The sequence below is a fragment of the Gorilla gorilla genome, chromosome 16 (assembly GCF_029281585.2).
Source record: "Gorilla gorilla gorilla isolate KB3781 chromosome 16, NHGRI_mGorGor1-v2.1_pri, whole genome shotgun sequence".
NCBI classification, from domain to species: Eukaryota; Metazoa; Chordata; class Mammalia; order Primates; family Hominidae; genus Gorilla; species Gorilla gorilla.
The window spans coordinates 79,773,946-79,799,578 of record NC_073240.2 but is presented as its reverse complement, the minus strand read 5'-3'; the positions used below and the strand labels follow the sequence as shown (position 1 = coordinate 79,799,578).

Below are 25,633 nucleotides of genomic sequence, written 5' to 3'. Positions count from 1 at the left end.
TTTGAAATTTAAAGAAAAAATTTATTGAAGATCTGAAAAACAATTCCTAAAAGATTGACTTTTCCAGAAAACTAGCTACACAATGCATTGCGTCTATCATGTTAAAACGTGCATTAGACACAAATACAAAAACCATGAAACAAGCCACCATTCTTCAACAATTTGAGCCAAGATAAAATGCCTAAGTAACAACATGGATGACTTGCAAAGGATGGGCTCTTTACTTTAAGCACCATTAAAAAAAAAAAAAAAAAAAAAAAAAGCACAAATGGATGAGTGTGTTCAGTTATATACACTGAATTGAACCTTTGGCACTAGGAATCAGAGCATTTTGTCATATAGCATTAACATGTATTATAAAAGTGCGTAGTGTCAAAGGAATAGAACCACCAGCATTCAAAAGCAGCTTTGTCAACTAGGCAATAAAACACTCTACAGCATATCCCTCTGTTGTCCATCATTGAAAACACTGGCAGCAACTTTGAAATGAAAAAAAAAAAAAAAAAAGAAAGAAAGAAAAGAAAAAAGGAGCTATTACCCCTTTTATTTTCTCTGTTTAAAATCAAACAGAAAACAAACATCAATTGTTATACACTAACATCTTCAAAGCACATCGTTTGTACAAGAGATAGACTAAGAACAAAAATGTGTTTACGGAGATCCAAACATAAGTGAGTGAGAGTGCCTCTCACACAGCTTTCCGATGGTACTCAGGAGGAGCCACTTCATAATCGCTGGCACTAAACAAAGTTGCAGAATTCTTTGCCAGGTACCTAAAAATAAAATATTCATTACAAAAATTTTTAAAGGTCATTATCTTGATCCAAATCTCTTCCTACATATTATATACATAAGCCACAGAAAACACTTTCCTAAAATACATTAAACCAGACATTCTCTCACAGTAAAACCACACATAATGACAATTCAGGTTATACAATGTATAAGGTTATATACAATGAACAACACTATACATATACAAAGGAATGAACTCTGGAGTTACTCCCCTATTTCTAAACAGCAAAGAACAGTTATGTCTTCAGAATACCAACTTGGGAGCTTGAACCATCTTTAAGAAACAGTTATTATCCTATTACACGACAACATTACCCTAAAAGAACATCTAGACATTTTCTTTGGAAAAAAATCCTATCAGCCGGGAGTGGTGGCTCACGCCTGTAATCCCAGCACTGTGGGAGGCCAAGGCAGGCCGATCACCTGAGGTTGGGGTTCAAGACCAGCCTGACCAACGTGGAGAAACCCGTCTCTACTAAAGACACAAAATTAGCTGGACATGGTAGCGCATGCCTGTAATCCCAGATACTCGGGAGGCTGAGGCAGGAGATTTGCTTGAACCTGGAGGCAGAGGTTGTGGTGAGCTGAGATCACGCCACTGTACTCCAGCAGGGACAAGCGCGAAACTCCATCTCAAAAAAAAAAAAAGAAAAGAAAAGAAAAAAGAAAAAAATCCTATCAGGCCAAGCACAGTTGCTTACACCTGTAATCACAGCACTTTGGGAGGCCGAGGCAGAAAAATTTGAGGCCAAGAGTTCAAGATCAGACTGGCCAACATGGCAAAACCCCATCTCTACTAAAAATACAAACATCAGTCAGGCATGGTGGTGTACACCTGTAATCCCAGCTACTTGGGAGGCTGAGGCCCAAGAATCGCTTGAACCCAAGAGGCGGAGGTTGTAGTGAGCTGTGATCGCATCACTGCACTCCAGCCTGGGCGACAGAGCAAGACTCCATCTCTAAATGAATAAACTTTTTTTTTTAATTACATAAAAGGGAACGTGAAATGTCAAGTAGTAGAGCACATTCCATAAAGAAACTGAGGTCCAAAGAAGGTATTTATCATTAGTAAAGCAATGATAAATTTTGCCTACATTCTCAAGTCCACGTTGCAGTTTTAAATTTACTGTAAAACAATTGTAATGAGAAAATTCATATACAGAAATATACAAAGTAGAAACTGAAAACTCCCACCCTCCTTTCCAACACCACGCCCAAGAAATAACCCAGTATTAACTAAGATCCACACTGGAAAGCCAGATCTTACGCAAAGATTAAAATAATGTTTCTCTACAAGTAACAATTACACCATACTCCTCTACTACAACTTGGCTGTTTTTCAACTGAAAACATGGACATCTTTATCAGTATGTTTAGAGTGACCTCATCCTTTTAATAAGTGCTTGTTTCAAATTCTTCACTATTATAAAAATGCCCTCCAAAAACTTGTAGAAACCAGGATTGCCCTTTTCTCCATTTCTTCAAACATTTAAACCTTAGCCAATCTGACAAGTGCTATTTTACTGACAGTTTATACTTTCATCATTATTTCTGGCATATTTTTAATGGTCCTTTGTGCTGCCATTGATGTAAATTTCCTGTCCTACTTTTCACTGGTTTGTTCATTTCTTACCGAAGAACTCTGTGTGTATTAAAGGTACCAATCATTTATCATAAATGGAACACTACGGAACTATGAAAATATTACATTTGTCCTTTCATTATCTTAACAATTTAATTTTAAACTTCAGATTCATCTAGAATTTTGGTACATGACAAGTGTGGCTTTGTTTTCTTCCAAACCGTCAGCTGTCTTATCACCAATCTACCAGACTCCACTGCTTTCCCCTACTGCACCAATATATCATCTATATACCATCTATCATTTCTGAGACTCCCATGTATTTGCACTTACTTATATTGCTCCATTACCAACTATCTATGCCTGTACCAATACAATGTTTAATGTTTTAGCATCTATACTGCCAATCCCTCCCATTACACACTAATTTTCAAATTCATGTTTATAATTTCAAGCACAGACTTACTTTAGGAAATCGTGAAGATAATTGAGTAATAAAGCAAGGCTCTTCTCATCCAGAGGTGTATAGGCCAACATTGCTCCAATTCGTACTGTTTAAACAAGAGAATTTATCCAAAGTTACATCCAAGGCAGGGGCACTACAACCATGTATTTTAATTATGTGAGCAAACACCACCAATTCCTTTAAAATACATGATTTTAGGCCGGGCATGGTGGCTCACGCCTGTAATCCCCAGCACTTTGGGAGGCCGAGATAGGCAATCACTTGAGGTCAGGTATTCAAGACCACCCTGGCGAACATGGTGAAACCCCATCTCTACAGAAAATACAAAAATTACCACAGGTGTGGTGGCGCACACCTGTGATCCCAGCTACTTGGGAGGCTGAGGCAGGAGAATTGTTGAACCCAGGAGGCGGAGGTTGCAGTGAGCCAAGATCGCACCACTGCACTCCAGCCTGGGCAACAGAGTGAGACTCTGTCTCAAAAAAAAAAATTATAAAATACACGATTTTTAAAACTCTTGCTCCTAAAGAGATTTTGCTATTTAACATTCTAGATAAAAGTTCAAATTAAAATGGGAGTCATGTTTTGGAAAGTTAATTACTTTACCTCTTATTCATTTAGAGAAGACCCCCCAAAAAGTAAAATCCATTATTTTCTACATGACATATTACCAAATAATCTCAGGAGATGTGGCGCTCCATACACCTGGGACATGGGTGCATCGGGATGATCTGCAAGAATTTCGGCATACTGTGGTCTCTCAAATTTATAGAGTAGCTGGGTACCCAACATTACGTTGAAGTATTCTTTTATCCCTGCCACAACTTCATTAACCGCATACTCCCTGATAAATGAACAAAAATATTCCAAAACTGGTCAATAAAAATAACTGAGATAGAGAATAATTCAACCAATTTAAAGAATTAAAAGCTGAGCTAGTAATAATGAACCATAGCTGAGATTTTTTAAAGGGCATGTGAAAGCAGGGTATGACAAACTAAAGCAATTAAGATGATTCTTACATTTTCAGATGGTTAAATTTTAAATGGTTATGCAAATACCTACATGACAGCTTAAATTTTACCTAAAATATTTACTATCTGGCCCTTTAAGAAAAAGTCAGCCAGCCAACTCCTGTGTCAAAGCAGTGAAATTCTATTTTGCTAGTTTCTGGTGGTATTAATGTTTCAGAGTCAGTACAAGTTTCAGATGACTTATTTAGAAACTTTTTTAAATGTCTTTTGAGTGTCATCTGAAAAATGTATATTCTTACTTATTATCTGTGTTTCCACGAGATTTCTTGTAATTTGCATAATCCTCAAGGATGGAATCCACATTCTTCTTGGCAGGAAGATAAAAGAGCTATGAAGACAAAAATATGCTTAAATATAAGCACTCTCTTTTTTAAAGAAAAATCATACCAGGCAAGTTTTTATACAAAGATCAGGTAACAGTAACAGTATTTCAAATTAGGAAAGATACTATTCAGCACTTAAAACATGGATAATGTGGCTGAGAAACTACAGACAGTTCCCAACTTACAATGGTTTGGACTTAATTTTCCAACTCTCTGCTGGGTTTACTGCGATGTAACCCCATTCTAAGTTATGGAGCATCTATATATTTACACAGCCAAATGAGACTCTACTAGACAGAACAGCACAGCTTTTAAAAATGTCAATCTGTCACACACACACACATAACAGACACGAATGTGCCTTTGTGGTACTACCAAGTCATCATTTACTGTTATGCATACTATTTGCTAGATCTAGTCTAAAGCATTAAAATAATTATCTTTTCATCCTCTCATCAGCATTGTCAAATACGAACTATTATTCCATTAAATGCAAAAACAGAAGCACAAAAAGGCTAAGAAACTTGTCCAAACTCACAAATAATAAGTGATACAGCCATGCTTGAATCTTCGCAGTTTAGCTGTAATTGCATAATCCTCCAAAGGATTCAAATAGGTCTCTTAAGTCTCATAATCCTCAAGCAGTCCCTAATCATCTCCCCCAACTATCCCTAACCCTACCTATGCCATTTGTTCAAATAGCTTCATTTGTCCTATAAAATTCTCAATTATAGAGTTCAATGATTGACAAACATGTCACTCCATTAAACATCTTATTTCCTGCAAACTAATAATAGATCCAGGCGCTTAGTAAGATTCAGGTTCTTTTCAGGGTCATGAATACCTTGCAGGTGGTGTGGTGTGTGCTTTCTATGGCCTACCATTAGCAATGACAATAAGACATATGCTTCTTCACCTTTATGAATTTTCAGAACGAGTTCCTGCCCTAGCAATCTCCAAAAATGAGTTATTTCCACCTTTATCATTATAACCTCATAAAATTTATATGTGAACTTTTATTCTTCTAAGTTACTCTTTCTGGTAGTAGTTCTAAAGTGTTCAGCCTCTAAATTAAAATATTATTTTATCAGTCATACCTTAATAATTCAAGTCAATATAACACTTTCCTTTAAAAACTTTTTTTGCTAGCAAGAATGTATCATATAGCTTAACAATCTGGGTAGCTTTTCAAGTTACCTGTTTTTGCCTGGTAATTAAGTCCCAGTCATCAACAAGCCACGGTTTTAGCTCTTCAGGAATCTTTACTTTAACTTCAACTCTGTTCATGAATGTTTCCTCCTAAATAGAAACAGGAGGAGTATTAAAAACCTAACCTTTCTTGCTAAATACCAAACATGGAGGGGAGCTGACTTTTAGAGGCACTAGGGATAAATCTTAAAGTAGCCAAGCATACAGCTGTACTGTCATTTTTTAAAATCATTAATGAAAACGACCATACACGGTTTGCTGTTGGGAGAAAAGAATCTGACCTGAACTATAGTCTATTTAGTGCATTTTCTTGTAAAGGTAAAAATTCTTCAGTAAGGTTCCTCTTGTTCAGGAAATGAAACACCCTGACTTGATACATTTTAACTTAGTATTTTCTTATTTACCATTGATATCAAAACTATTCCAAACACAACCATCTTAAAGGTACATCTTTAACTCATAAAAATAAATACATAACACCAAAGAAATAGTCTTGTAGGTGAACATGAAGCTTACACAACAAATGATCAATTGGGTAGGTAAATCTGGAGCTACAGGTGAAATAAAGATATACAGAAATGTATCCTTTACCCCCAAAAGAGAAAATTTTTAATTTCAGGAATTAACCATGTAAGCAAATCTTGTAGAGAATCAAAGTTCCCATGGTTATGTCATGTAACTGAGACTAAAAATCCTAACATGCTATTCATAAACACAAGAAAAACTCACATTTTCAACAGTAGGATCTACCCGGGCCCTTTTCTTCCGAGGAGGCTGAGGGGTCTCACTGGTACTGCCACCATCTCCATTTCCAGGTGCTGTAAATGTTGGCGGGGAGGGGTCTCATTTAGCTAATTTAACAAACTCTATAAGGAAAATAGTCTCTTGACACATTATCCCTTTTCATTATTTCTCCATTACACAGCTGTTACCTCAATCTAAGTTAAAAGAATCATATTCCTACCAAAAATACAACTTTCATGAAGAGCTCTACCGAACATTTAGTATAGACAACACTTAGTATCACCATCTTCCATTTATTTATAAATGTTATCTTCTCAGTGGGAGACATTAAGACTAAAGCAGATGAAAATAAATGCTCACAAGTTTCTCCTTGGCAAAAAGAGGTCTCTACCACCATGTACCTATTTTATAACACTGCTGTGAGACTCCTATTTGAGATAATCAATAAACATAAGCTTACTCCAAAATTTCATAGCTTTCAAAATAAAAACGTCAATGTCATAGAGGTAACATAAATTAACGTTAAGAAAGTTAATATTCTTACTTTTCTGTTTGTTCTTTTTCGTTTTCCTAAAAGGAGAGAAAAAAAAGAAAAATAATTATTTCCAGTAAAACTGCCTCTGTTTCAACTCCCTTTATCAGGGTTAAGTTCACAGAGAAATACTAACTTGGATAAAAGATCAGGTGGTAAATATGTGTCCTACTCAGACACAAGGATTTTTATTGATAGTTGGTTAAATTCCCATCTCTCTCCACATAATAAAAAAAAATAAACCAAGCCAGGCGCAGTGGCACATGCCTGTAAATCCCAGCATTTTGGGAGGTGAATTGGGGGTGGATCTCTAGAGCTCAAAATTCCAGACCAGCCTGGGCAACATGGCAAATCCTGTTCTCTATAAAAAATACAAAAATTAACTGGGCATACTGGCAAACGCCTATAGTCCCAGCTACTTGGGAAGCTGAGGTGAGAGGATTGCTTGAGCCCAGGAGGCCAAGGCTGCAGTGAGCCTTGATTGCACCACTGCACTCCAGTCTTGGTGACAGAGACCCTGTCTCAAAGACAAAAAAAACAGAAAAACAAACCAAGAACACTTTAGTAAACAACTTCGTTCTTCCAGGGTTATATTAATATATGTTATAGTATATACTACATTATTAGGCCCACCAAAAAAAAAGGTGTCAAAGGTTAAAAATTTTTTTCCAATTATTTTTGTTCCCCAAAATATTTTTAGATTTGTGTAATTTTTTTGTTGTTTTAAGTCTCCTCATCTTGATTATCATCTCTAACAGCAACTTACCTCACGTCTACTTATATACTGTCAAATGGTAAACTGCTAATTTTGCTTTATTTATTTATTTACTTTGAGACGGAGTCTTGCTCTGTCTGTTGGGTGATCTCGGCTCACTGCAACCTCCTCCTCCCGGGTTCAAGCGATTCTCCTGCCTCAGCCTTCCAAGCAGCTGGGACCATAGGCACCCACCACCACTCCAGCTCATTTTTGTATTTTAATAGAGACGGGATTTCACCATGTCGGCCAGGCTGGTCTCAAACTCCTGACCCTCAAGTGATTCGCATACCTTGGCCTTCCAAAATGCTGCTATTACAGGCGTGTGCCACCATGCCTGGCCTAATTTTGCTTTTTTACATTATTATTTGTAGACCACAAAGGAAACAGTTTATAGAGCCCATGATTATGGATTACTTTCGATGGAAAGATACTATAACACCTGGATTTTTTACTTTTCTGCAGCTTTAAATAATACTTATAAATGTTATTAATTAATTATATTCATTTAATTTAGGTCTTAAGGTTTGACAATTCAAATTAACTTATGTTTGGATATAAACACAAAACTGTGTATAGGTTTTCTCTTGTCTCTGTTAGTTTTGTAAAAATCTGTTGGACTGTATTTCTCGGTCAAAGTCAACCATGAACTTTACTTGCACGTGTCAATATGTGGAGACCAAGAGAAACCAAGAGTCCTCACACTCAATCCTTTACCCACTCAACTCTGTAATATAAAACTAAAATACTGACAGGTGATCTCAACTCTAAAGTAAAAGATCTATAAAATATAGATGAGTTCAGCATCCCGAAGCCAAAATGCTCCAAAAATCCCAATTTTCTGAGCCAACATGACATTCAAAGGAAATGCTCATTGAAGCATTTGGGATTTGGGATGTTCAACAGGTAAGTATAATGCAAACATTTCAAAATCCAAAAAAAGTCTGGAATCTGAAACGCTTCTGGTCCGAAACACTTCAGATAAGGGATATTCAACCCATACACTTCAATAAGTCCTAGTAGTAAGAGCTTGACATTCATGCTTCAAACGTCTAGACTCAGGTTACTTCAAAAGACTCAGAAGCCAGTTTGAAGAGGCTTCTACTGTCCAAGAATGGGAAATTTAAATTTTAAAGCTTTACTTCATATATTTACTCAGCCATTATTTTTGTAGTTGAGACTGCACAATGCTGTATTCAAATGCAAATAACTTATGGGCATACTACCACTTAGATTTCTATATAATAACTTAGCACAGTGATAAAGAATTAGTTATAAACTATTACTTTTGATAAAAATCTTTTCTATATAGAGAAAATTACTGCCTTTTAAGATGTAATTACTATTAAATCCTAACGAAATACTACACTACAGTTTTCCAAAGAACCAGATCATGAAAACGTTACCACTTATTAAAACTATGAACAATCCTCAAATAGTAATATACTTAATCCTTGCCAAACCAATTATCTTCTCACCAAAAAGAGTTTTAAAAAAAAAAAAGCTTCAAACATCTCCAAATGCATTACATACTAAATACCTTCATTAGTAACACCTTACTTTTTTTAAGAGGCTGGAGCGCAGTGGTGCAATCACAGATCACTGCCGCCTAGAACTCCTGGCCTCAAGCAATCCCTCCCACCTCAGCCTCCCAAAGCACTGGGCGTTAACACCTTACTTTTAAGTAGAAAAATCAGATCAGTAATTCTGCTAGGAAATAAAATGACCTCTTAATAAAAGTTATAATCTTTGTTTTTATTATTACAAATACTTAAGAATACTTATTAAGTTACCACTCTTGTCACCCACTTTCAGGTACATCAACTTTTTTTTTTTTTTTTCTTTTTAAAAGACAGGATCTCACTCAGTCGCCAAGACTAAAGTGCAGCCTTGACCTCCTGGGCTCAAGTGACCCTCCCACATCGGCCTCCTGAATAGGTGGGACTACAAGCATGTGCCACCACCCTCCGAGCTAATTTTTTTATTTTTCTGTAGAACCAGAGGCTCCCGATGTTGCCCAAGTTGGTCTCAAACTCCTGGGCTCAAACCATTCTCCTGCCTCAGCCTCCCAAAGTAGGGGGATTACAGGTGTGAGCCACCGCACTGTCCTACATAAACTTTAAACATACAAAATGTATGCATGCACATGACTTTCTCACTCTAGGCTTCTTATGAGATGTTCTAAAATCTAAAGTTAACAAGAAGTAATGGTTTTGTGCCAGGAGCAGTGGCTCACGCCTATAATCCCAGCACTCTGGGAGGCCAAGGCAGGTGGATCACCTGAGGTCAGGAGGTCAGCCTGACCAACATGGTGAAACCCCATCTCTACTAAAAATACAAAAATCAGCCAGGCGTGGTGGCGCACGCCTGTAGTCCCAGCTACTTGGGAGGCTGAGGCAGGAGAATCACTTGAACCCAGGAGGCAGAGGTTGCAGTGAGCACAGATCACACCACTGCACTCCAGCCTGGGCAACAAGAGGGAAACTCTGTCTCAAAAAAAAGCAATGGTTTTCTTGGGGGTGGGGACGGGGAGGGCAGTTATTTGAAACCTTAACTTCTCACATATTCTTACCATGAGTTTCACCAAAGTGGAGGTTAATTCGTATGTATTTTTAGCACTTGCCAGCACTTGCTTTTTACATTTGAAAAGGCTTGCCAAAAGTTATCTCAAAACTTATAACCACTAATACTATCTTTGTAAGAGAAAACATCACACACATATATTTATACACACAAGTTAAAGGGAGGGGGAACCTGCTGAGGAAAATTAAGGAATATGTATTTTAAACTACTTTAACAACCTGATACTTGAGGAATGGGATTCTTACTGGTTCCAACAATGTTCCAAAGTTTCCATTTCAACACAGTCTAACACACAATGAATATAAAATATTATCTTCACATATAGTATGCAAAATCAAAACAAAGAGCTTCTTACACTTCAACATTTTTCTGTTGCAGACCAGATGTCTTCTTTCCTGGGGCAGCCCCTCTCATCTTCCCCTCTGCATACTGCTCCCTTCAAAAATAATTTCAGTAATGTCAACATAAAATGAGCATTTATGTGAAAAAAAAATTATGTCAGCCTGATTCCATTAGGAATTTACATTCGAACTCTAGCAACAAGTTTTTCACAAGTTGGACAGAGATATTTCCAAAAAAATCAAACAAAACACTCAAGAAACAGCAAAAGGCTCAATTAAAATCAATGTAATAAAAAGTGACTGTAACAGACTGTTCTCATAGCATTGAAAATTCCATTTGTTTTGGAATTCACTAATCCCAGTGTTTTATTTGTTCCCATTACCATTTTAATTCTTTTTTTTTTTTTTTGAGACAGAGTTTCACTGTGCTGCCCAGGCTACAGTGCAGTGACGTGATCTCTGCTCACTGCAAGCTCTGCCTCCCGGGTTCACGCCATTCTCCTGCCTCAGCCTCCCGAGTAGCTGGGACTACAGGCGCTCGCCACCATGCCCGGCTAATTTTTTGAATTTTTAGTAGAGACGGGGTTTCACCGTGTTAGCCAGGATAGTCTTGATCTCCTGACCTCGTGATCCACCCGCCTTGGCCTCCCAAAATGCTGGGATAACAGGCGTGAGCCACTGCGCCCAGCCATCGTTTTAATTTTTTTAAAAATACATTTCAACTTTGAGATTACCCTATAAATCATATAGTCTTTCAGGGTCCCTTTTCCCGTGCTTTCAGAGATGAAAAACAGAATAGGAAATGCCTCGTTTGCTTGTTTCCCCACCAAATTTGTCTTCCAGAGCCCCAAAAATAAAAGATTTTTATCAGTGAGTTCATACCTATAGCAATTTCCAACAACATTCTGCTGTTTTCTACCTAGGTCTAAGATAAGCTCAAGTAACGGCAGGTATGCTACTTCCTTTACCTAGATATGGCTTGATCACTTGAAGTCAAAGCTGTAACACAGCAGCTGAAAGGTACCAGGAATCATTTTATAGGCAGGGCAGCCAACATGATCTCCATTGTTCATTCCATGTCCAGAATTAATCTACAGGCATTTCTCCTTAATATTCAGTTCACAAAACAAACTTACTGATTGGCTTTTTGAAGTTCTCGCTGTTTCTGCAAATTGGTGTCCACGTATTTGAGTACTCTGCTCTCCGGAACCCACTCATCCCAACTGAAAAAGAGGAAAGTTAAAATTTAACTCAAAAATACCTGTTCTCCAACTAATTTTCTGAGATCAAGAGGCAAGACTGGATTTCTCTCAAGTAATTTGATGAACTGGGACTACAAACATATTCTCAACTAAAATGAAAATCTAATGGAAGTCTGTTCTGTAAAAAGGAAAACTTTTTATTTTCAAAAAGCAGCATCCCAAATCTAAGCTGCCAGAGTCCAAAAGCAGATTATTCAAATCATTTTTAGAAATGGCTTAAGAGTTTGGCACTTAATGTAAGATTCACTAAGTGATTAGTCTTATGTTATCTTAAAGACTTTTATTGTCAAAAATAAAGCACAGGAGTCAAAAACTCAGTTATTTTTAAAAATTAAAACCAGTTGTGTGGAATGACAAAGTTCCATATAGCTTTGTGTTTTCATTTCATTCTCTATGAAATAAGGGTAACAACAGTACTTATCTCAAACAACTCTTATGAGAATACACGTAAAACACCTGAGAATCCCTGACACAAAACAACACTAAAGGTATGTCAGAAACATATTAGGAAGTCTACAATACTCAAACACCAACTAGACTGACTTAAGTTTGTAAAGTATTAAAATGATTTGACACCATTCTCCACCTTCATTCAGTCACAAATGAATACACACTAACTTTCAAGGCTGATCAGAAAGCTGGCTTTCTAAACATCAGAAGGCAGAACCAACTCTCTTAAAAATGTTAAGACATTTTGGCACTTCAAAGAGCTTGTTCAAAACACAATTTCTGATTATGTGTTTTTTCCCCAAAAATGGCAAACAAAAACAATGTAATTTCTTAGGGAATGCTAACTTTTTTTGAGCAGTAAATCTTTTCTCCTGCTGATGGAGCTCCTTTAGTGACACAATTAGGTGTACTCTCAAGGCACCCAATTACAAAAAAAAAATTTAAGACTTTCTTTTGTTTAATGATTTCCCACCTCTGACCTCTTATATAATACAGCCAAAAGGAAAATAATAAAAAGCAATCCTGAACATGATTTCCTAGAGAAAATTTCAAAACATGCATTTACCTAGAGGTCAGGAGGGGGTGGTGTACTGAGGGAGCTCCTTCAGGAACAGGAAAAAGGGCTACAATATCCTCATGTGTCTTCAAAGATTTTTCAGAGCGCCTGGGCCTCACAGCACTTCTGATACAGACAGCATAGTACAAAGTAATCTCAGTGACCAGGTGCAGAATTTAGCTTCAGCTTTATTAAGATTCATTTACAAATGGAGTATTTAAGTGTCTGTGTCAACAAATTCCAATGAGGTTTGAAAATTTAGAAATCTCAATCATCTATTATGTTTTTGAAAAAAGATTAACTGAAGTTTAAGAAAATTCCGATTTAGGGATTAAGGTTTTGTTGTACGAATTTTAAAAAGTACCCTGCACAAGCCATTTTCAAAACGAGATTATTTTTGAGATATTTGTGTGTGTGTGTGTGTGTGTGTGTGTGTGTGTGTATATATATATATATATTTTTTTTTTTTTTTTTTTTTTGAGACAGAGTTGCGCTCTCGTTGCCCTGGCTGGAGTGCAATGGCGTGATCTTGGCTCACCACAACCTCTGCCTCCTGGGTTCTAGCGATTCTCCTGCCTCAGCCTCCTGAGTAACTGGGATTACAGGCATGCGCCACCACGCCCAGCTAATTTTGTACTTTTAGTACAGACGGGGTTTCTCCATGTTGGTCAGGCTTGTCTCGAACTCCTAGCCTCAGGTGATCCGCCCACCTCGGCTTCCCAAAATGCTGGGACTACAGGTGCGCGCCACTACACCCAGCTAATTTTTTAGTAGAGATGGAGTTTCACCACGATGGCCAGGCTGGTTTTGAACTCCTGACCTCGTGATCCGCCTGCCTAGGCCTCCCAATGTGCTGGGATTACAGGCATGAGCCATCGCGCCTGGCAAGAATTTCAGCTTTTTTTTTTTTTGAGACGGAGTCTTGCTCTGTCGCCCAGGCTGGAGTGCAGTGGCACAATCTCGGCTCACTGCAACCTCTGCCTCCCAGGTTCAAGCGGTTCTCCTGCCTCAGCCTACAAAGTAGCTGGGATTACAGGCATGAACCACCACACCTGGCTAATTTTTGTATTTTTACTAGAGACGGGATTTCATCATGTTGGCCAGGCTGGTCTAGAACTCCTGACCTTGTGATCCGCCCGCCTCGGCCTCCCAAAGTGCTGGGATTACAGGTGTGAGCCACCGCGCCTGGCCCAGAATTTCGTAGTTTTCTAACGGTAATGTGACTAATTCCCAGAGTCACAATAATCCATGGGCAGTACTTACATAGACTAAATACACAACACACTAGGTATCTGAATAACTCCTCCCCCTTTCAAAATGAATTTAAAGGTTTCTTTAAAGACTTTCTAAAGCTAAGATCATTCTTTCAATATTGCATATGTTTATCTACATGCCAAGTCAACCAAAGACATTTCTGATATATTAATATTCCTCAATACATCTACAAAGATAGTAACAAATCTCTAATATTTGATATATTTGATGCTATTTTTTCTTAACTTTCCCCAACAGTAATTAATATGTGTCAAATTAGTTGAGAACAAAAAAATCTACACAAACCTATCATTTCTTTGAGTTACTGGACTACAATACACCAAAGAGGAAAATGCCCATTATTTTTCGAAACAATAAAATCTGAAAATACAACCATTTGGTATTTTCACAATTTGTGACAAGCTACAAATGCCACTTAAAATCCAGTCTTTGCACTGTACACATCTATGTGTGCAATTTTATACAGGGTTATCTATTATATGTGAAAAAGAACTAAGCACAAAAGCTGTATTCACAGTTACTAAGATGAAATTCTAAAATAATTTTTTAAGGTTTTTAAAAATATCTTCTTTATTCCCTTGTCGTAGTTTCCCTTAGTTTTTTATGTGTTCAATCGCTTTTTTTTTTTTTTTTTCCCCTGAGTCTCACTCTGTCGCCTAGGCTAGAATACAGTGGTGCAATCTCAGCTCACTGCAACCTTCCCCTCCTGGGTTCAAGAGATTCTCCTGCCTCAGCCTCCCCAGCAGCTGGGACTACAGTCGTGTGCCACCACACCCGGCTAATTTTTTTATTTTTAGTAGAGATGGGGTTTCACCATGTTGGCCAGGCTGGACTTGAACTCCTGACCTCAAATGATCCAACCGTTTTGGCCTCCCAAAGTGCTGAGATTACAGGCATGAGCCACCACACCCAGCCTCAAACACTTTTTTAAAATTTTTATTTGCTTAATTATAAGAGGGGTGTCTAGCTATGTTGCCCAGGCTGGCCTCAAACTCCTGGGCTCAACCTGAGCCTCCCAAGAAGCTAAAACTATAGGTACCACCATACTGGCTCTAAAACAATTCCTTTAAAATGGAGGAGGTGGAGGAGAGTAAGCCTAAACCATAAATTTGCTTTGTGTTTTTCTTTGATATCCTATACGGTCTTTCCCACTCATAGTATGCATAAAATTAAGATGTTATCTTTCCTGTAGAGAAATGAAATTCTCCTAACACTCTCAACTTTATCTGGATATTGTCAGAATATCAACACACAAAATATAAGTCTAATAAAGATTGAAATGCAGTTTTAGCAAGGCACTGTTTAGTAATAAAAAGCTATGAGATACACTAGGAGTCACTATTTTCCTGTTTTCTAGATATTAGAATCCATTTAGTACTAAAAGCACAGTTTACTTCTACCAAGACAGTTTTCTCCATTATTTTCCCAACTTCTCAATATTTAAAATACAAGTCCATGAGGTTGGAGTTACCTATCATTATTAAATATTACCTATCATTATTAGAAATACATGTTGCTGTTTCTTTTTAAAGGAGTCCAGATCTTGCTCTGTCACTCAGGCTAGAGTGCAGTGGCACATCATAGCTCACTGCAGCCCCAAACTCCTGGGCTCAAGTAATCCTCCTGCCTCAGCCTTCCAAGTAGCTGAGGCTACAGGTGCACACCACCACACCTCACTGATTAGAAATACTTTAATGATCATTAACTGGGAAAAAAAACCCACAAGTTGTCAGGATGCACTTCTATGCATTTCAGATTTCTACCTTTCCACATTTATATTAATGGAAGTAAAAGGTCTGATAAATTCTCAGCTGAAAACACCTGATATGTGAAAACAACTTCCTAACAAAGAAATAAAATTAACTGGGTTGGTCACCTGGATAGAGTACTAGATGAAACAAGACCAAAGTCACAGGGCCAGTGAACTTCACAGGAAAAATAAACTCCTTCCATAGTAACAGAATACTCATCAAATCAGATGGCACTGATCCCACAGTAAACCAGGTAAAAGAGCCTGAGTCAGGTTACAAAAAGCCTTAAGCTACTAGAGGACAATTCCACAAGAACAATACTTAATAGCAATAGCAGTGCTATCTTTGAAGGACAAAGCATCATTAATAAAATGTAAAACCTCCCATAGTAAAAATTACAAGTCTTTTCATTACAATCACCAAATAGGAGACTTGGGTAAATTTTTAGACAGGGTTATTTGTGAGGCCCAAGGAGAAAAGTCCCATCACTGAAAAACAGCTCCACTGGATAGACATTCTAGAATGTGTTCTATCTATACCCACTGTCCATTCCTAGAACAAGATCAATAACATCGGTACTTTACATACACACACACACACAAAGGCCGGGCAGTGGCTCACACCTGTAATCCCAGCACTTCGGGAGGCCGAGGCGGGTGGATTACCTGAGGTCAAGAGTTCAAGACAGCCTGGCCAATGTGGTGAAACTCCGTCTCTACTAAAAATACAAAAAATTAGCTGGGCATGGTGGCAGGTGCCTGTAATCCCAGCTACTCAGGAGGCTGAGGCAGGAGAATCACCTGAACCCGAGGCGGAGGTTGCAGTGAGCCGAGCTCACACCATTGCACTCCAGCCTGGGTAACAAAAGCGAAACTCCATCTCTCAAAAAAAAAAAAAAAAAAAAAAAAAAAGGCTTAACTCTTAGGGGTGAGAAATTAAGACTCTATAATTGAATTTGTTTCTATGTTAAATCATGCTAAAAAGTGAGTCACATGAAGTCATTTTCTGTCAACACTAAATAATGTTTCCAAAGTTCAGAATATGGACTGGTAAATTGTCTTTATTTCCCAATCAAGCAACCTTTATCCTTTCCCCTTTTCTAGACAGAAAACCCAACTAGTTTTTTTTTAGCACAGCTGCTTCAAATAACATATATAATCAACATGTTTGTGGTAAGACCAAAAAATTCAGGCCATCCTAAAAATGTACCAAAACCAGGAAAAAAAAAAAAAACAGAAAAATGTGATTGCCACATTCAACCAGAATAACTGATTGACTATATGACTAATAGATATTACACTAGAACATAATAAATATTCCCAAGATCCAAGTATATTTAAATTAAAATGGCTCAGTACCCTAATTTCTAATAGTTTTGTCACACTACAAATGATTCACCTTTGCTTCAATATGTACTATATTACATTAAAACTGCAGAATAATTGAAAAGCATATGCTTGTTAAGCCAGTCAGTGACACAAGCTATCTTGTTAATTATAAATAGAACTGTAAGATCTAATACTCACTTTTTATTCCAACCACTGTAATGTATGAAGTATTTCACTTGTTTGTCCTTTATGGCAACCTTCACACACTGAAATTCAAAAAAAAAAATAATAATTCACTTAGAAATTTTTTAAAGAGACACTACCTTTTCAAATCATCCTTCAAAGACACTCTACACAAGCTTTATGGTGGCCTAAACAAAATGACTAAGAACACTAAGCTTGTAGAATACTCAAGTTACAAAACTGAAGATTAGTCACAAAAGGTCCAACAAAGCTGAGAACCACAAGCATAAAAGGTCACCTTAAATCTTTAATCAATGGATTACAAAAGCTATCCAAGGACAGCTAATGAAAGCTATGCTTGTGTTTTCTCAGTCTAATCAGCCAGGAGCTATATTTATTTCAAAAGCAAATTCCTCTAAAGCAAAGTCTTTAAACTATATTATAAAAGAACTTCATTAGCTTATGAAAGGCAGTAAACGGACCTGTTTCCAAAAAATTAGTTTAAACAACTTGTAAAGCAATGAATTAAAAATATTTCACTTTTCTTAAAAGCAGCCAGACAAAAGGAATTACTAGAGGCAAGTCATTAACTATGACAAGTGATGACTATCTGGTTTTGGATTTAAAAGTCTTTAAGAGAAAACCAAAATAACCACAACAGTTTAATTTGTTTCAATAGCTTCAATTCAAAAATTGTTCACCAGAGTGTCAGCTGCCAGGAGAAAAATCAGCCAGTTTAGTAGACTTTGCCAAAAGTTGATACAACAATAATAACATTCAGGGATAAAAACGATTAACAAGACATAATTTTTTTTTTTTTTTTTTTTGGTAGAGACAGTCTTGCTATCTTGCCCAGACTGATCTCAAACTCCTGACCTCAAGTGATCCTCCTGCTTTGGCTCCCCAAAGCCCTGGGATTACAGGCTTGTACGTCACAGCACCTGGCCATGAGTCGTAATTTAGCACTTATAAACATTGTATCATTAACATGTATGTACGTATACATATACTTAGAAATTCCTGACCATCTCCATACATCCAAATTCAGCCATTTTAGGATTTCTTTTTTAAGAGACAGTCTCCCAAGGGGCAATGGCTCACGCCTCTAATCCCAACACTTTGGGAGGCCGAGGCAGGTGGATCACAAGGTCAGGAGTTCAAGACCAGCCTGGTCAACATGGTGAAACCCCATGTTTAGTCTCTACTAAAACTACAAAAATTAGCCGGGTGTGGCGGCTGGCGCCTGTAATCCCAGCTACTCGGGAGGCTGAGGCAGGAGAACTGCTTCAACCCGGGAGGGGGAGGTCACAGTGAGCCAAGATTGCACCACCGCACTCCAGCCTGGGCGACAGAGCAATACTGTCTCGGGTGGCTGGGCGGGGGGGGGGCATAAAAATAAAGAGAGAGACAGTCTCGCTTGGTTGCCCAAACTGGCCTTGAACTCTTGGGCTCAAGCAATCCTCTAGCCTCAGCCTTCCGAGTAGCTGAAACTACACGCATGTGCCACCGCGTTTGGCTCTTTAGAACTTTAAAAATACACTTCTGTGTATTTAGAACACAGGGAAAAAAAAGTAGTGAAAATGGCTAATATTTAGTCAGAAATGTCTGACACTTTAAGGCTATTTTCAGACACATATAGCATAAAACTATTCACCAAGAATTTATGCAGAAATTGCATAAATTAAACATTATACTGTTTTGTATTTTACGGGTTCATTTTTGGAGCTACAACTGTTTAAGGTATAGTCAAGTCTTAAATATTTGTACTAAAAAAGTTAGAAACAAAATACTGAAACTTGCATTCTCCTGCTTACCTTCAGCTAAATGTAAAATCAGTTTTTATAACTTGAGCACACCCTGATACAAAGGGGGCCTCCCAGAATACAAACTTTGACAGACAAATCAACAATCAAAAGTTAAATGTACTTATTTTTAATATTAGCTTTTACCTTTAACCTAATATAATTAGCTCAATGCTTACTCAGCAGATATTTACTTTTAAAAGTAACTTCAGCAATGTTTTCTCACCAAGTCATTAACCACAAAATGCTCTTTGTTCCCACACCCCATCTTCCCCTTCTAACATTCCCCTCAAATGCTACTTCCAGATCAGTAAGAGAAGTGGAAGAGAGTAGCAATGTTTTAATTCATTTGAGCCACTAAGCAAAACAATAAGAATCTCAGAAAGATGAAGAAATTTATTAACTACGAACCTAAAAAAGGCAACTCTCTTACTGAGGCAACAACAAAATACTGTACTTGTATATTAAATGGCCAGATCTAACCAGTAGTTTTGGCCAACTTCTCAAAAGAAAACAAGTTTCATACCTTTGCTTCATAAAGAAGAGGCCCATGAAAGCACAGCACTCGCTCACCTGTAAAGAGAGAAAAAGTACTGAATTGTAATTTCTTCTCATATATAAGAAGATTAACATCTTAGACAGTCATCACACTTTTAATTAGGGTATTCCTAGCCAAATTAGGAAAAATGAGGACGGCTATACAGAGCACCACTTTGGCTCAAACTTCAACCATACCCTACAACAAAAACACGTTGGTATCCGATGGTAAAAACAAAAACAATTTATTAGCAGGTCAATCTACTTAAATAATCAAATCATCTATCACCTGTTAAGCACATAAGCGGACTCTCCCGCAAAGCTGTCGAGGTTGGTTGATTGGTTGGTTGGTTGGTTGGTTGGTTTTAACTATATATCTGAAAATACAGTTTTTTAAATGCTTTCCTCATCTGTTTTTCTAAGTTCAGGACCTTTACTCTCCACTTGTATCTCTGCTTCCAACCCTTTTACTCAGTGAAATATCCTACAAATTAAAATATCAATATGCATCAGAGATTGGCTGGATTAAGGGGTCTCACTATGTTCATTCCTCAAATGTGGAATGATGTTCTAGGTGCTAAGTTGCTTCAATGAACAAAGAAATGAGACAATAAAGCCTAACCTTTGGAATGTTAACAGTCTACGTTGAGCCTATTTCAAGACTAAACAAAATGTCAGGACCTGGAAGTCTTGGAAGCAATTCTAGGCAGTACCTCAGATTACATTTGAGTGTAGCTTGAAAGATTTTGCACACATTATTTTCAGTCCACTTGGTTTCAAAAGACCCATGGACAACTGAAATATCCAAGAATGTCAGCTCTTTTTTAGCTCTAAAATTAAAAGAGCAGGCGGGGCGAGGTGGCTCACGCCTGTAATCCCACCACTTAGGGAGGCCGAGGTGGCTGGATCACCTGAGGTCAGGAGTTTGAGACCAGCCTGGCCAACAGGCGAAACCCTGTCTCTTCTAAAAATACAAAAATCAGCCAGGCATGGTGGTGTGTGCCTGTAATCCCAGCTATTCGGGAGGCTGAGGCACGAGAATCGCTTGAACCCGGGAGGTGGAGGTTGCAGTGAGCTAAGATCTTGTCACCGCACTCCAGCCTGGATGAGAAGGAGCCGCCCTCTCAAAAAAAAAAAAAAAAAAAAAAAAATCAGCCGGGCGTGGTGGTGTGCACCTGCAGTCCCAGCTACTCGGGAGGCTGAGACATGAGAATCGCTTGAACCCAGGAGCTGGAGGTCGCAGTGAGCAGAGATCACACCACTGCCCGGATGGGAGAGCAAGACTCCACCTCAAAAAAAAAAAAAACTAAAATTTAAAATATTTTTTAAAACTATGTATTTTCAAGCCTCACCAAAGACCCATATTATTAGACTCTCCCAGAGCACGACCTATTAACTTTATTTTTAAATCAGTTCTATAATTCTTTTAAGTGGTTCACTCTATAAAGAATCACTGCTAGAGGCTGCTGGACCTACGAATAGCATTTCTGAATTAAAGACGGAGACTGGAAAACGGGAAGACCAAAGACTTCTCCAACGGCCCAGGAACGAGAACTAAAATGGGTAAACTATACTGCTAATAAACAGCGAACAAGATCAGATCAGATCTGTGTTTCCTAATTTCACTCTCCCGGTACATTTTAAAGGCACTCTGAAAATGGCCTACCATTTTTCTCCCCTTGGCTGCTGCTGCCGGACAAAAGTGCACTGAAACCGAGGCCCTGTGACCTCCATTCTAGCTACGAGGCCCTAGTATTTTGTTGAAAAAATATACAGCTAGCTGACGAGTATGACCCAGGACAGTAAATGCTCCGTCTCAAAATCTAAACAAAACAAAACAAAAAAGAATTTCCAATGGAAAACCAAGTCCACTGCAAAGCAATCACTATGCCTTAAGAATTGCTTATACAACATATATTGCACGCCATTATCAAAAAAAAACTTTTTTATAAGTTTACGAGTTTTTTTTTTTTTTGGAACAAGTTTACAAGAATCATTAAAAACCCTATTTCTCGGCCGGGCGCGGTGGCTCGCACCTGTAATCCCAGAACTTTGCGACGCCGAAGTAGGCGGATCACGAGGTTAGGAGATCGAGACCATCCTGGCCAACATGGTGAAACCCTGTCTCTACTAAAAATACAAAAATTAGCTGGGCGTGGTGGCGCGTGCCTATAATCCCAGCTACTCAGTAGGCTGAGGCAGGAGAATCGCTTGAACCCAGGAGGCGGAGGCTGCAGTGACCCGAGATCGCGCCACTGGACTCCAGCCTGGGCGACAGAGCAAGACTGTCTCAAAAAGAAAAAAAAAAAAACAAAACAAAAAAACACTACTTCTCGCCACTCTTTTCTCTACCATTACATAAACTCTACAGTGTTTCAAGACGGTTCTGTTAGCACTCATCAAATATTCCTTTTCCCTTGCAAGATATTCTCCGATCATCTAATAAATAAAAATTTTTTTTTTTTTTGAAATGGAGTCTCACTCTGTGGCCCAGGCTGGAGTGCGATGGCAGGATCTCGGCCTACTGCAACCTCCGACTCCCGGGTTCAAGCGATTTCCTGTCTCAGCCGCCCGAGTAGCCGGGATTACAGGAGCCTAACACGACGCCCTGCTAATTTTTGTATTTTTAGTAGAGACTGGGTTTCACCAGGCTGACCAGGCTGGTCTCGAACCCCTGACCTCAGCTGATCCACCGCCCCCACCCACCTAGGCCTCCCAAAGTGCTGGGATTAGAGGCGTGAGCCACCGCGCCCCACCCACTAAAATCATTTTTAAAACGTGGTTATACAATTCCATTTTAAACACAAGTAGAAAACACACCTGGAAAGTAATGTTAAATACAGACTGTCTTACACAGCTTTCAAAACCTTACCTGGGGATACCTTGATTCCTACTCTTCTCCAATTACCCCACTTAAAAGGGCACAAGGAAATCTCTGCTGCTACTCCTCCCTTAACTAGCAACCCTCTAGAACTAAAGCGCTTCTTCCAGAACAGCCATCCTTAGGTTGTTCCCACAGCAGCGATTAACTTTTTGTGCCTTGACAGTCTGATAAAGCCTACGAACCGAATAGTTTCATAAGTACATAAAATACACACTAGTACAAAGGAAACCAACTGTACTGAAACAAAACACTTTAAATGTCACGTTCTATGACATTACAGGACAAACAAGACTTGGCTGCTAATACAACAACTACCCTAATTTTGAAGAAATGAGAATGACTGCGATAACTGAAAACATCTTCCATAACTGTAAAGTTGAGATATGAAAATATACTGAAAATGCTAATGTGGTGGTTTTTTTCGGGGTTTAGGGGGAGCAATTACACTGTTAATTGAAATACTAAACTTGGGGAGATAGAAAAAAAAATCTTCCTCAATTTCACGCACCCTCTGAATTAATGCACTGACTCTAGATTAAGAATATCTGCTCTAAAATGTCTAGTAAAATAATGAATCCATAGGAGGTAGAGTCAACAGCTTCTCAAGGTGAGAGAGGGGTATTAAAAGTTACACGGCCGAGAGCGATGCCTCACGCCCGTAACCCCCCCCAACTCTGGGAGGCCGAGGCGGGTGGATCGCTTAAGCCCAGGAGTTCGACACCAGCCTGGGCAACATGAAACCCCGTCTCTACCAAAAATACAAAAAAAAAAAAAAGAAAACAAAAACCCTAAAAAACAAAACAGAACAAAACAAAACTTAGCCGGACGTGATGGCGCGCGTCGGTGACCCCAGCTACTTGGGAGGCTCGCTTTAGCCCGGGGGTGGGGCAGAGATGAGCCGAGATAGCGTCACTGCACTACAGCCTGGGTGACAGACATCGTCTCAAAAATATAAACCAAAAAAGTCACTCATTAACAAAATACCCCTAAAACCTCCTTAAATATCCCATAAACTTAAAATACGCAGTACTACGGTTTGAGGTTTATGGCTCTAAAAGGAATTCTAATGCAAGTCTAAAAACCCCTAGAACAAAAATCGTACGCACGTAGACATCGTATTTACGGTAACTAGCATAAATTTCCATACCAATGAAAAGGAATGTTAAAGTGTTCCTCCTTTCTCAACAGGATTTTACTTCCTTTTTAGCTATTAGACCTCCCCCTTATTATACGTTAACTGAAGCGTTGTGAAAATTTAAAGAGCTGCCTTCCACTGGGAGTCAGTCTAACCTTACCCAAAACTCCTGTCAATCGAAAACCAATTAATAAAAATAAACTCAACTTTCAAGTCATTGTTAAACACTGCAACTAATCAAACAATTAACGCATTTAAAAAATGACGTCGAGGCAATGGGACTTACAAATGCAAACGGCGTTAACACTGCATTCAGATCATTTTTATTTACTTTTTACGAGCAACTGCAAAGCGAGAGCTCACTCACATTACCATAGGATCTTGGCACTGCGCCCAAGAATAGCAGAGTGATGCCTCCAGGCAACACAAAGCGGAGAAAAACGCTCATCTCACTGATCCTTTTTTTTTTTTTTCTGTCCCCACCCACCACTCTGAGGTAAGCGGAGGGCCCCGGCAACCTTCTGGTCGTCGTGGAAGGGGGCGCTGCATCTGCCCGTAAGCTGTGCCTGCATACGGGACCGAGACGCCGGCGGCCATGATGGCGCCGCCATCTTGCAACGGCCATTTTACAACGCACTTCTCCCGCCCCGTGGCGCCAAACCCACCCCCATCCGCAGCTGAGCTGCCACCGAACGCAACCACCCCGGGGCTCCAGGAAGCACCGAACCGCCCGTCGTAGCTGCCCAAGCGGCCGGGCGCGCCGCAGGACCGCCCGAAACAGCCACCGCCCCTCCCCACTCCGCCGCCACATCACTTCCCCTAGCCGCCGCCATGGCGCTCCCGTCGCCTCCCTACAATAGGCTGCTCTCTGCGAGCCCTCTTCCTCAGAACAATAACAAACACTTGACGAGGGTGTGCCACGCGCCAAACGCTCTCTCTCCCACTCTAACGCCTGCGCAGCACTCTCGCTTCACAAAGCGCTTTCTCACAATGACACATCGGAATTGCCATCCGCAATGCGCTTTCCCCGCACAAAGCACGGACCGCCGCCTTCTCAGGGCGCAGCCCGCGCCGCCCCCGGCCCTCAAGCCTCAACCATCTCGAGCCCGCCTCCATCTCCTGCGCCGTTAGGTGCCTTCTTCCCAAAGGCGCACACTCACCCTCCTGGAATTTAGGCTTCGGGTCCTGCTTCGGCGCCATTTATAAGTGATTCGCCGCCTCCTCCTTCTCCCACCACCCCCGACTACCGCCCCCTACTCTCTACCCCACCCAACTCCGCGTCAGACGCGCCGTCAGGCACTGCCAGCTCTACATCCTGAGCCGGATTTGCCAGCGCCCGCAGACCTCACAGCACCGCGACCCGCGCAGCCGCTGCTCCAGCCAACGACAGCCCGCCGCGCACGCGCCCCTGCGCCCGCGCCGCCCCAGGGCACGCCGGGACTGGTAGTTCGGAGTCGGTGGAGGCGCGCGCCACCCCCGGGTGGGGGAGGGGCCGGCTACCCCACCCCACCCCACCCCACCCCCGCTTCTCTCCCCATCCCCCCGGCTGCTGCGGGTTGGTAAAGCGGGGATTTGATTTCGTGGGAGGTTAAGGCGGAGCTGGCGATGGGGGAGAGTGGGGGTGGTGAGCCACCAGTGATAATAGAATGGGAAAGGCCCAGTTGCGACGTCCCTTGGGCAAATAAGCCCCCGTTGATGTTGAAGTAGTCGGAAAGAATAGGGCTGAGTCGGAAACCTACATTCAATAGCATTCCGCTAGTTTTTGCATAGAAAGGCTTTAGGATCAGCAAGAGGGTGGGAAGTGGGGTCCGCTTCTGGAAGCTTCGTTGTTTAGCAACCCCACTGCGGAGCCTATTTGGTGGGATTGATAGCCATTTGTTGGCTCCCAGGTCTACCTCCTTTTCTCCAGCCCAGCCTTGCGGAAATGAGGATGATGACGTGGGAAACACTAGTCAGGCTTTAGCTTTTTGAGATGATGGAGCTCTGCTTTCTGAAAAAGGCTAGTGTGAATATGTCAACGTCTGTATTCCGTACCTGCCTGTTTGTGCTTCTTGTCACTCTAAACAAACGGATTTCTTCAATATTATACCTTTTTTTTTTTTTTTTT

The 25,633-nt window shown here is 39.9% G+C and overlaps 1 protein-coding gene across 2 annotated transcripts; it reads right to left on the bottom strand.

Annotated features, from left to right (window-relative positions):
* Window positions 1-24,968, bottom strand: MORF4L1 (mortality factor 4 like 1). Of its 2 annotated transcripts, XM_019010688.4 has the most exons (13): window positions 24,687-24,923; window positions 19,497-19,543; window positions 17,184-17,251; window positions 12,641-12,757; window positions 11,500-11,586; window positions 10,378-10,458; window positions 6,698-6,723; window positions 6,139-6,227; window positions 5,398-5,499; window positions 4,117-4,205; window positions 3,515-3,687; window positions 2,844-2,928; window positions 1-773 (listed from the first exon to the last, which is right to left on the bottom strand). In XM_019010688.4, exons 1-13 carry the CDS (start codon window positions 24,724-24,726, stop codon window positions 689-691), a joined length of 1,089 nt encoding a protein of 362 aa, XP_018866233.1. In that variant the 5' UTR covers window positions 24,727-24,923; the 3' UTR covers window positions 1-688. The 2 variants fall into 2 exon arrangements, with proteins under 2 accessions (XP_018866233.1, XP_018866232.1); XM_019010687.4 differs by lacking the exon at window positions 12,641-12,757 and having other exon boundaries at window positions 24,687-24,968.
* Window positions 24,969-25,633: the final 665 nt, after the last annotated feature.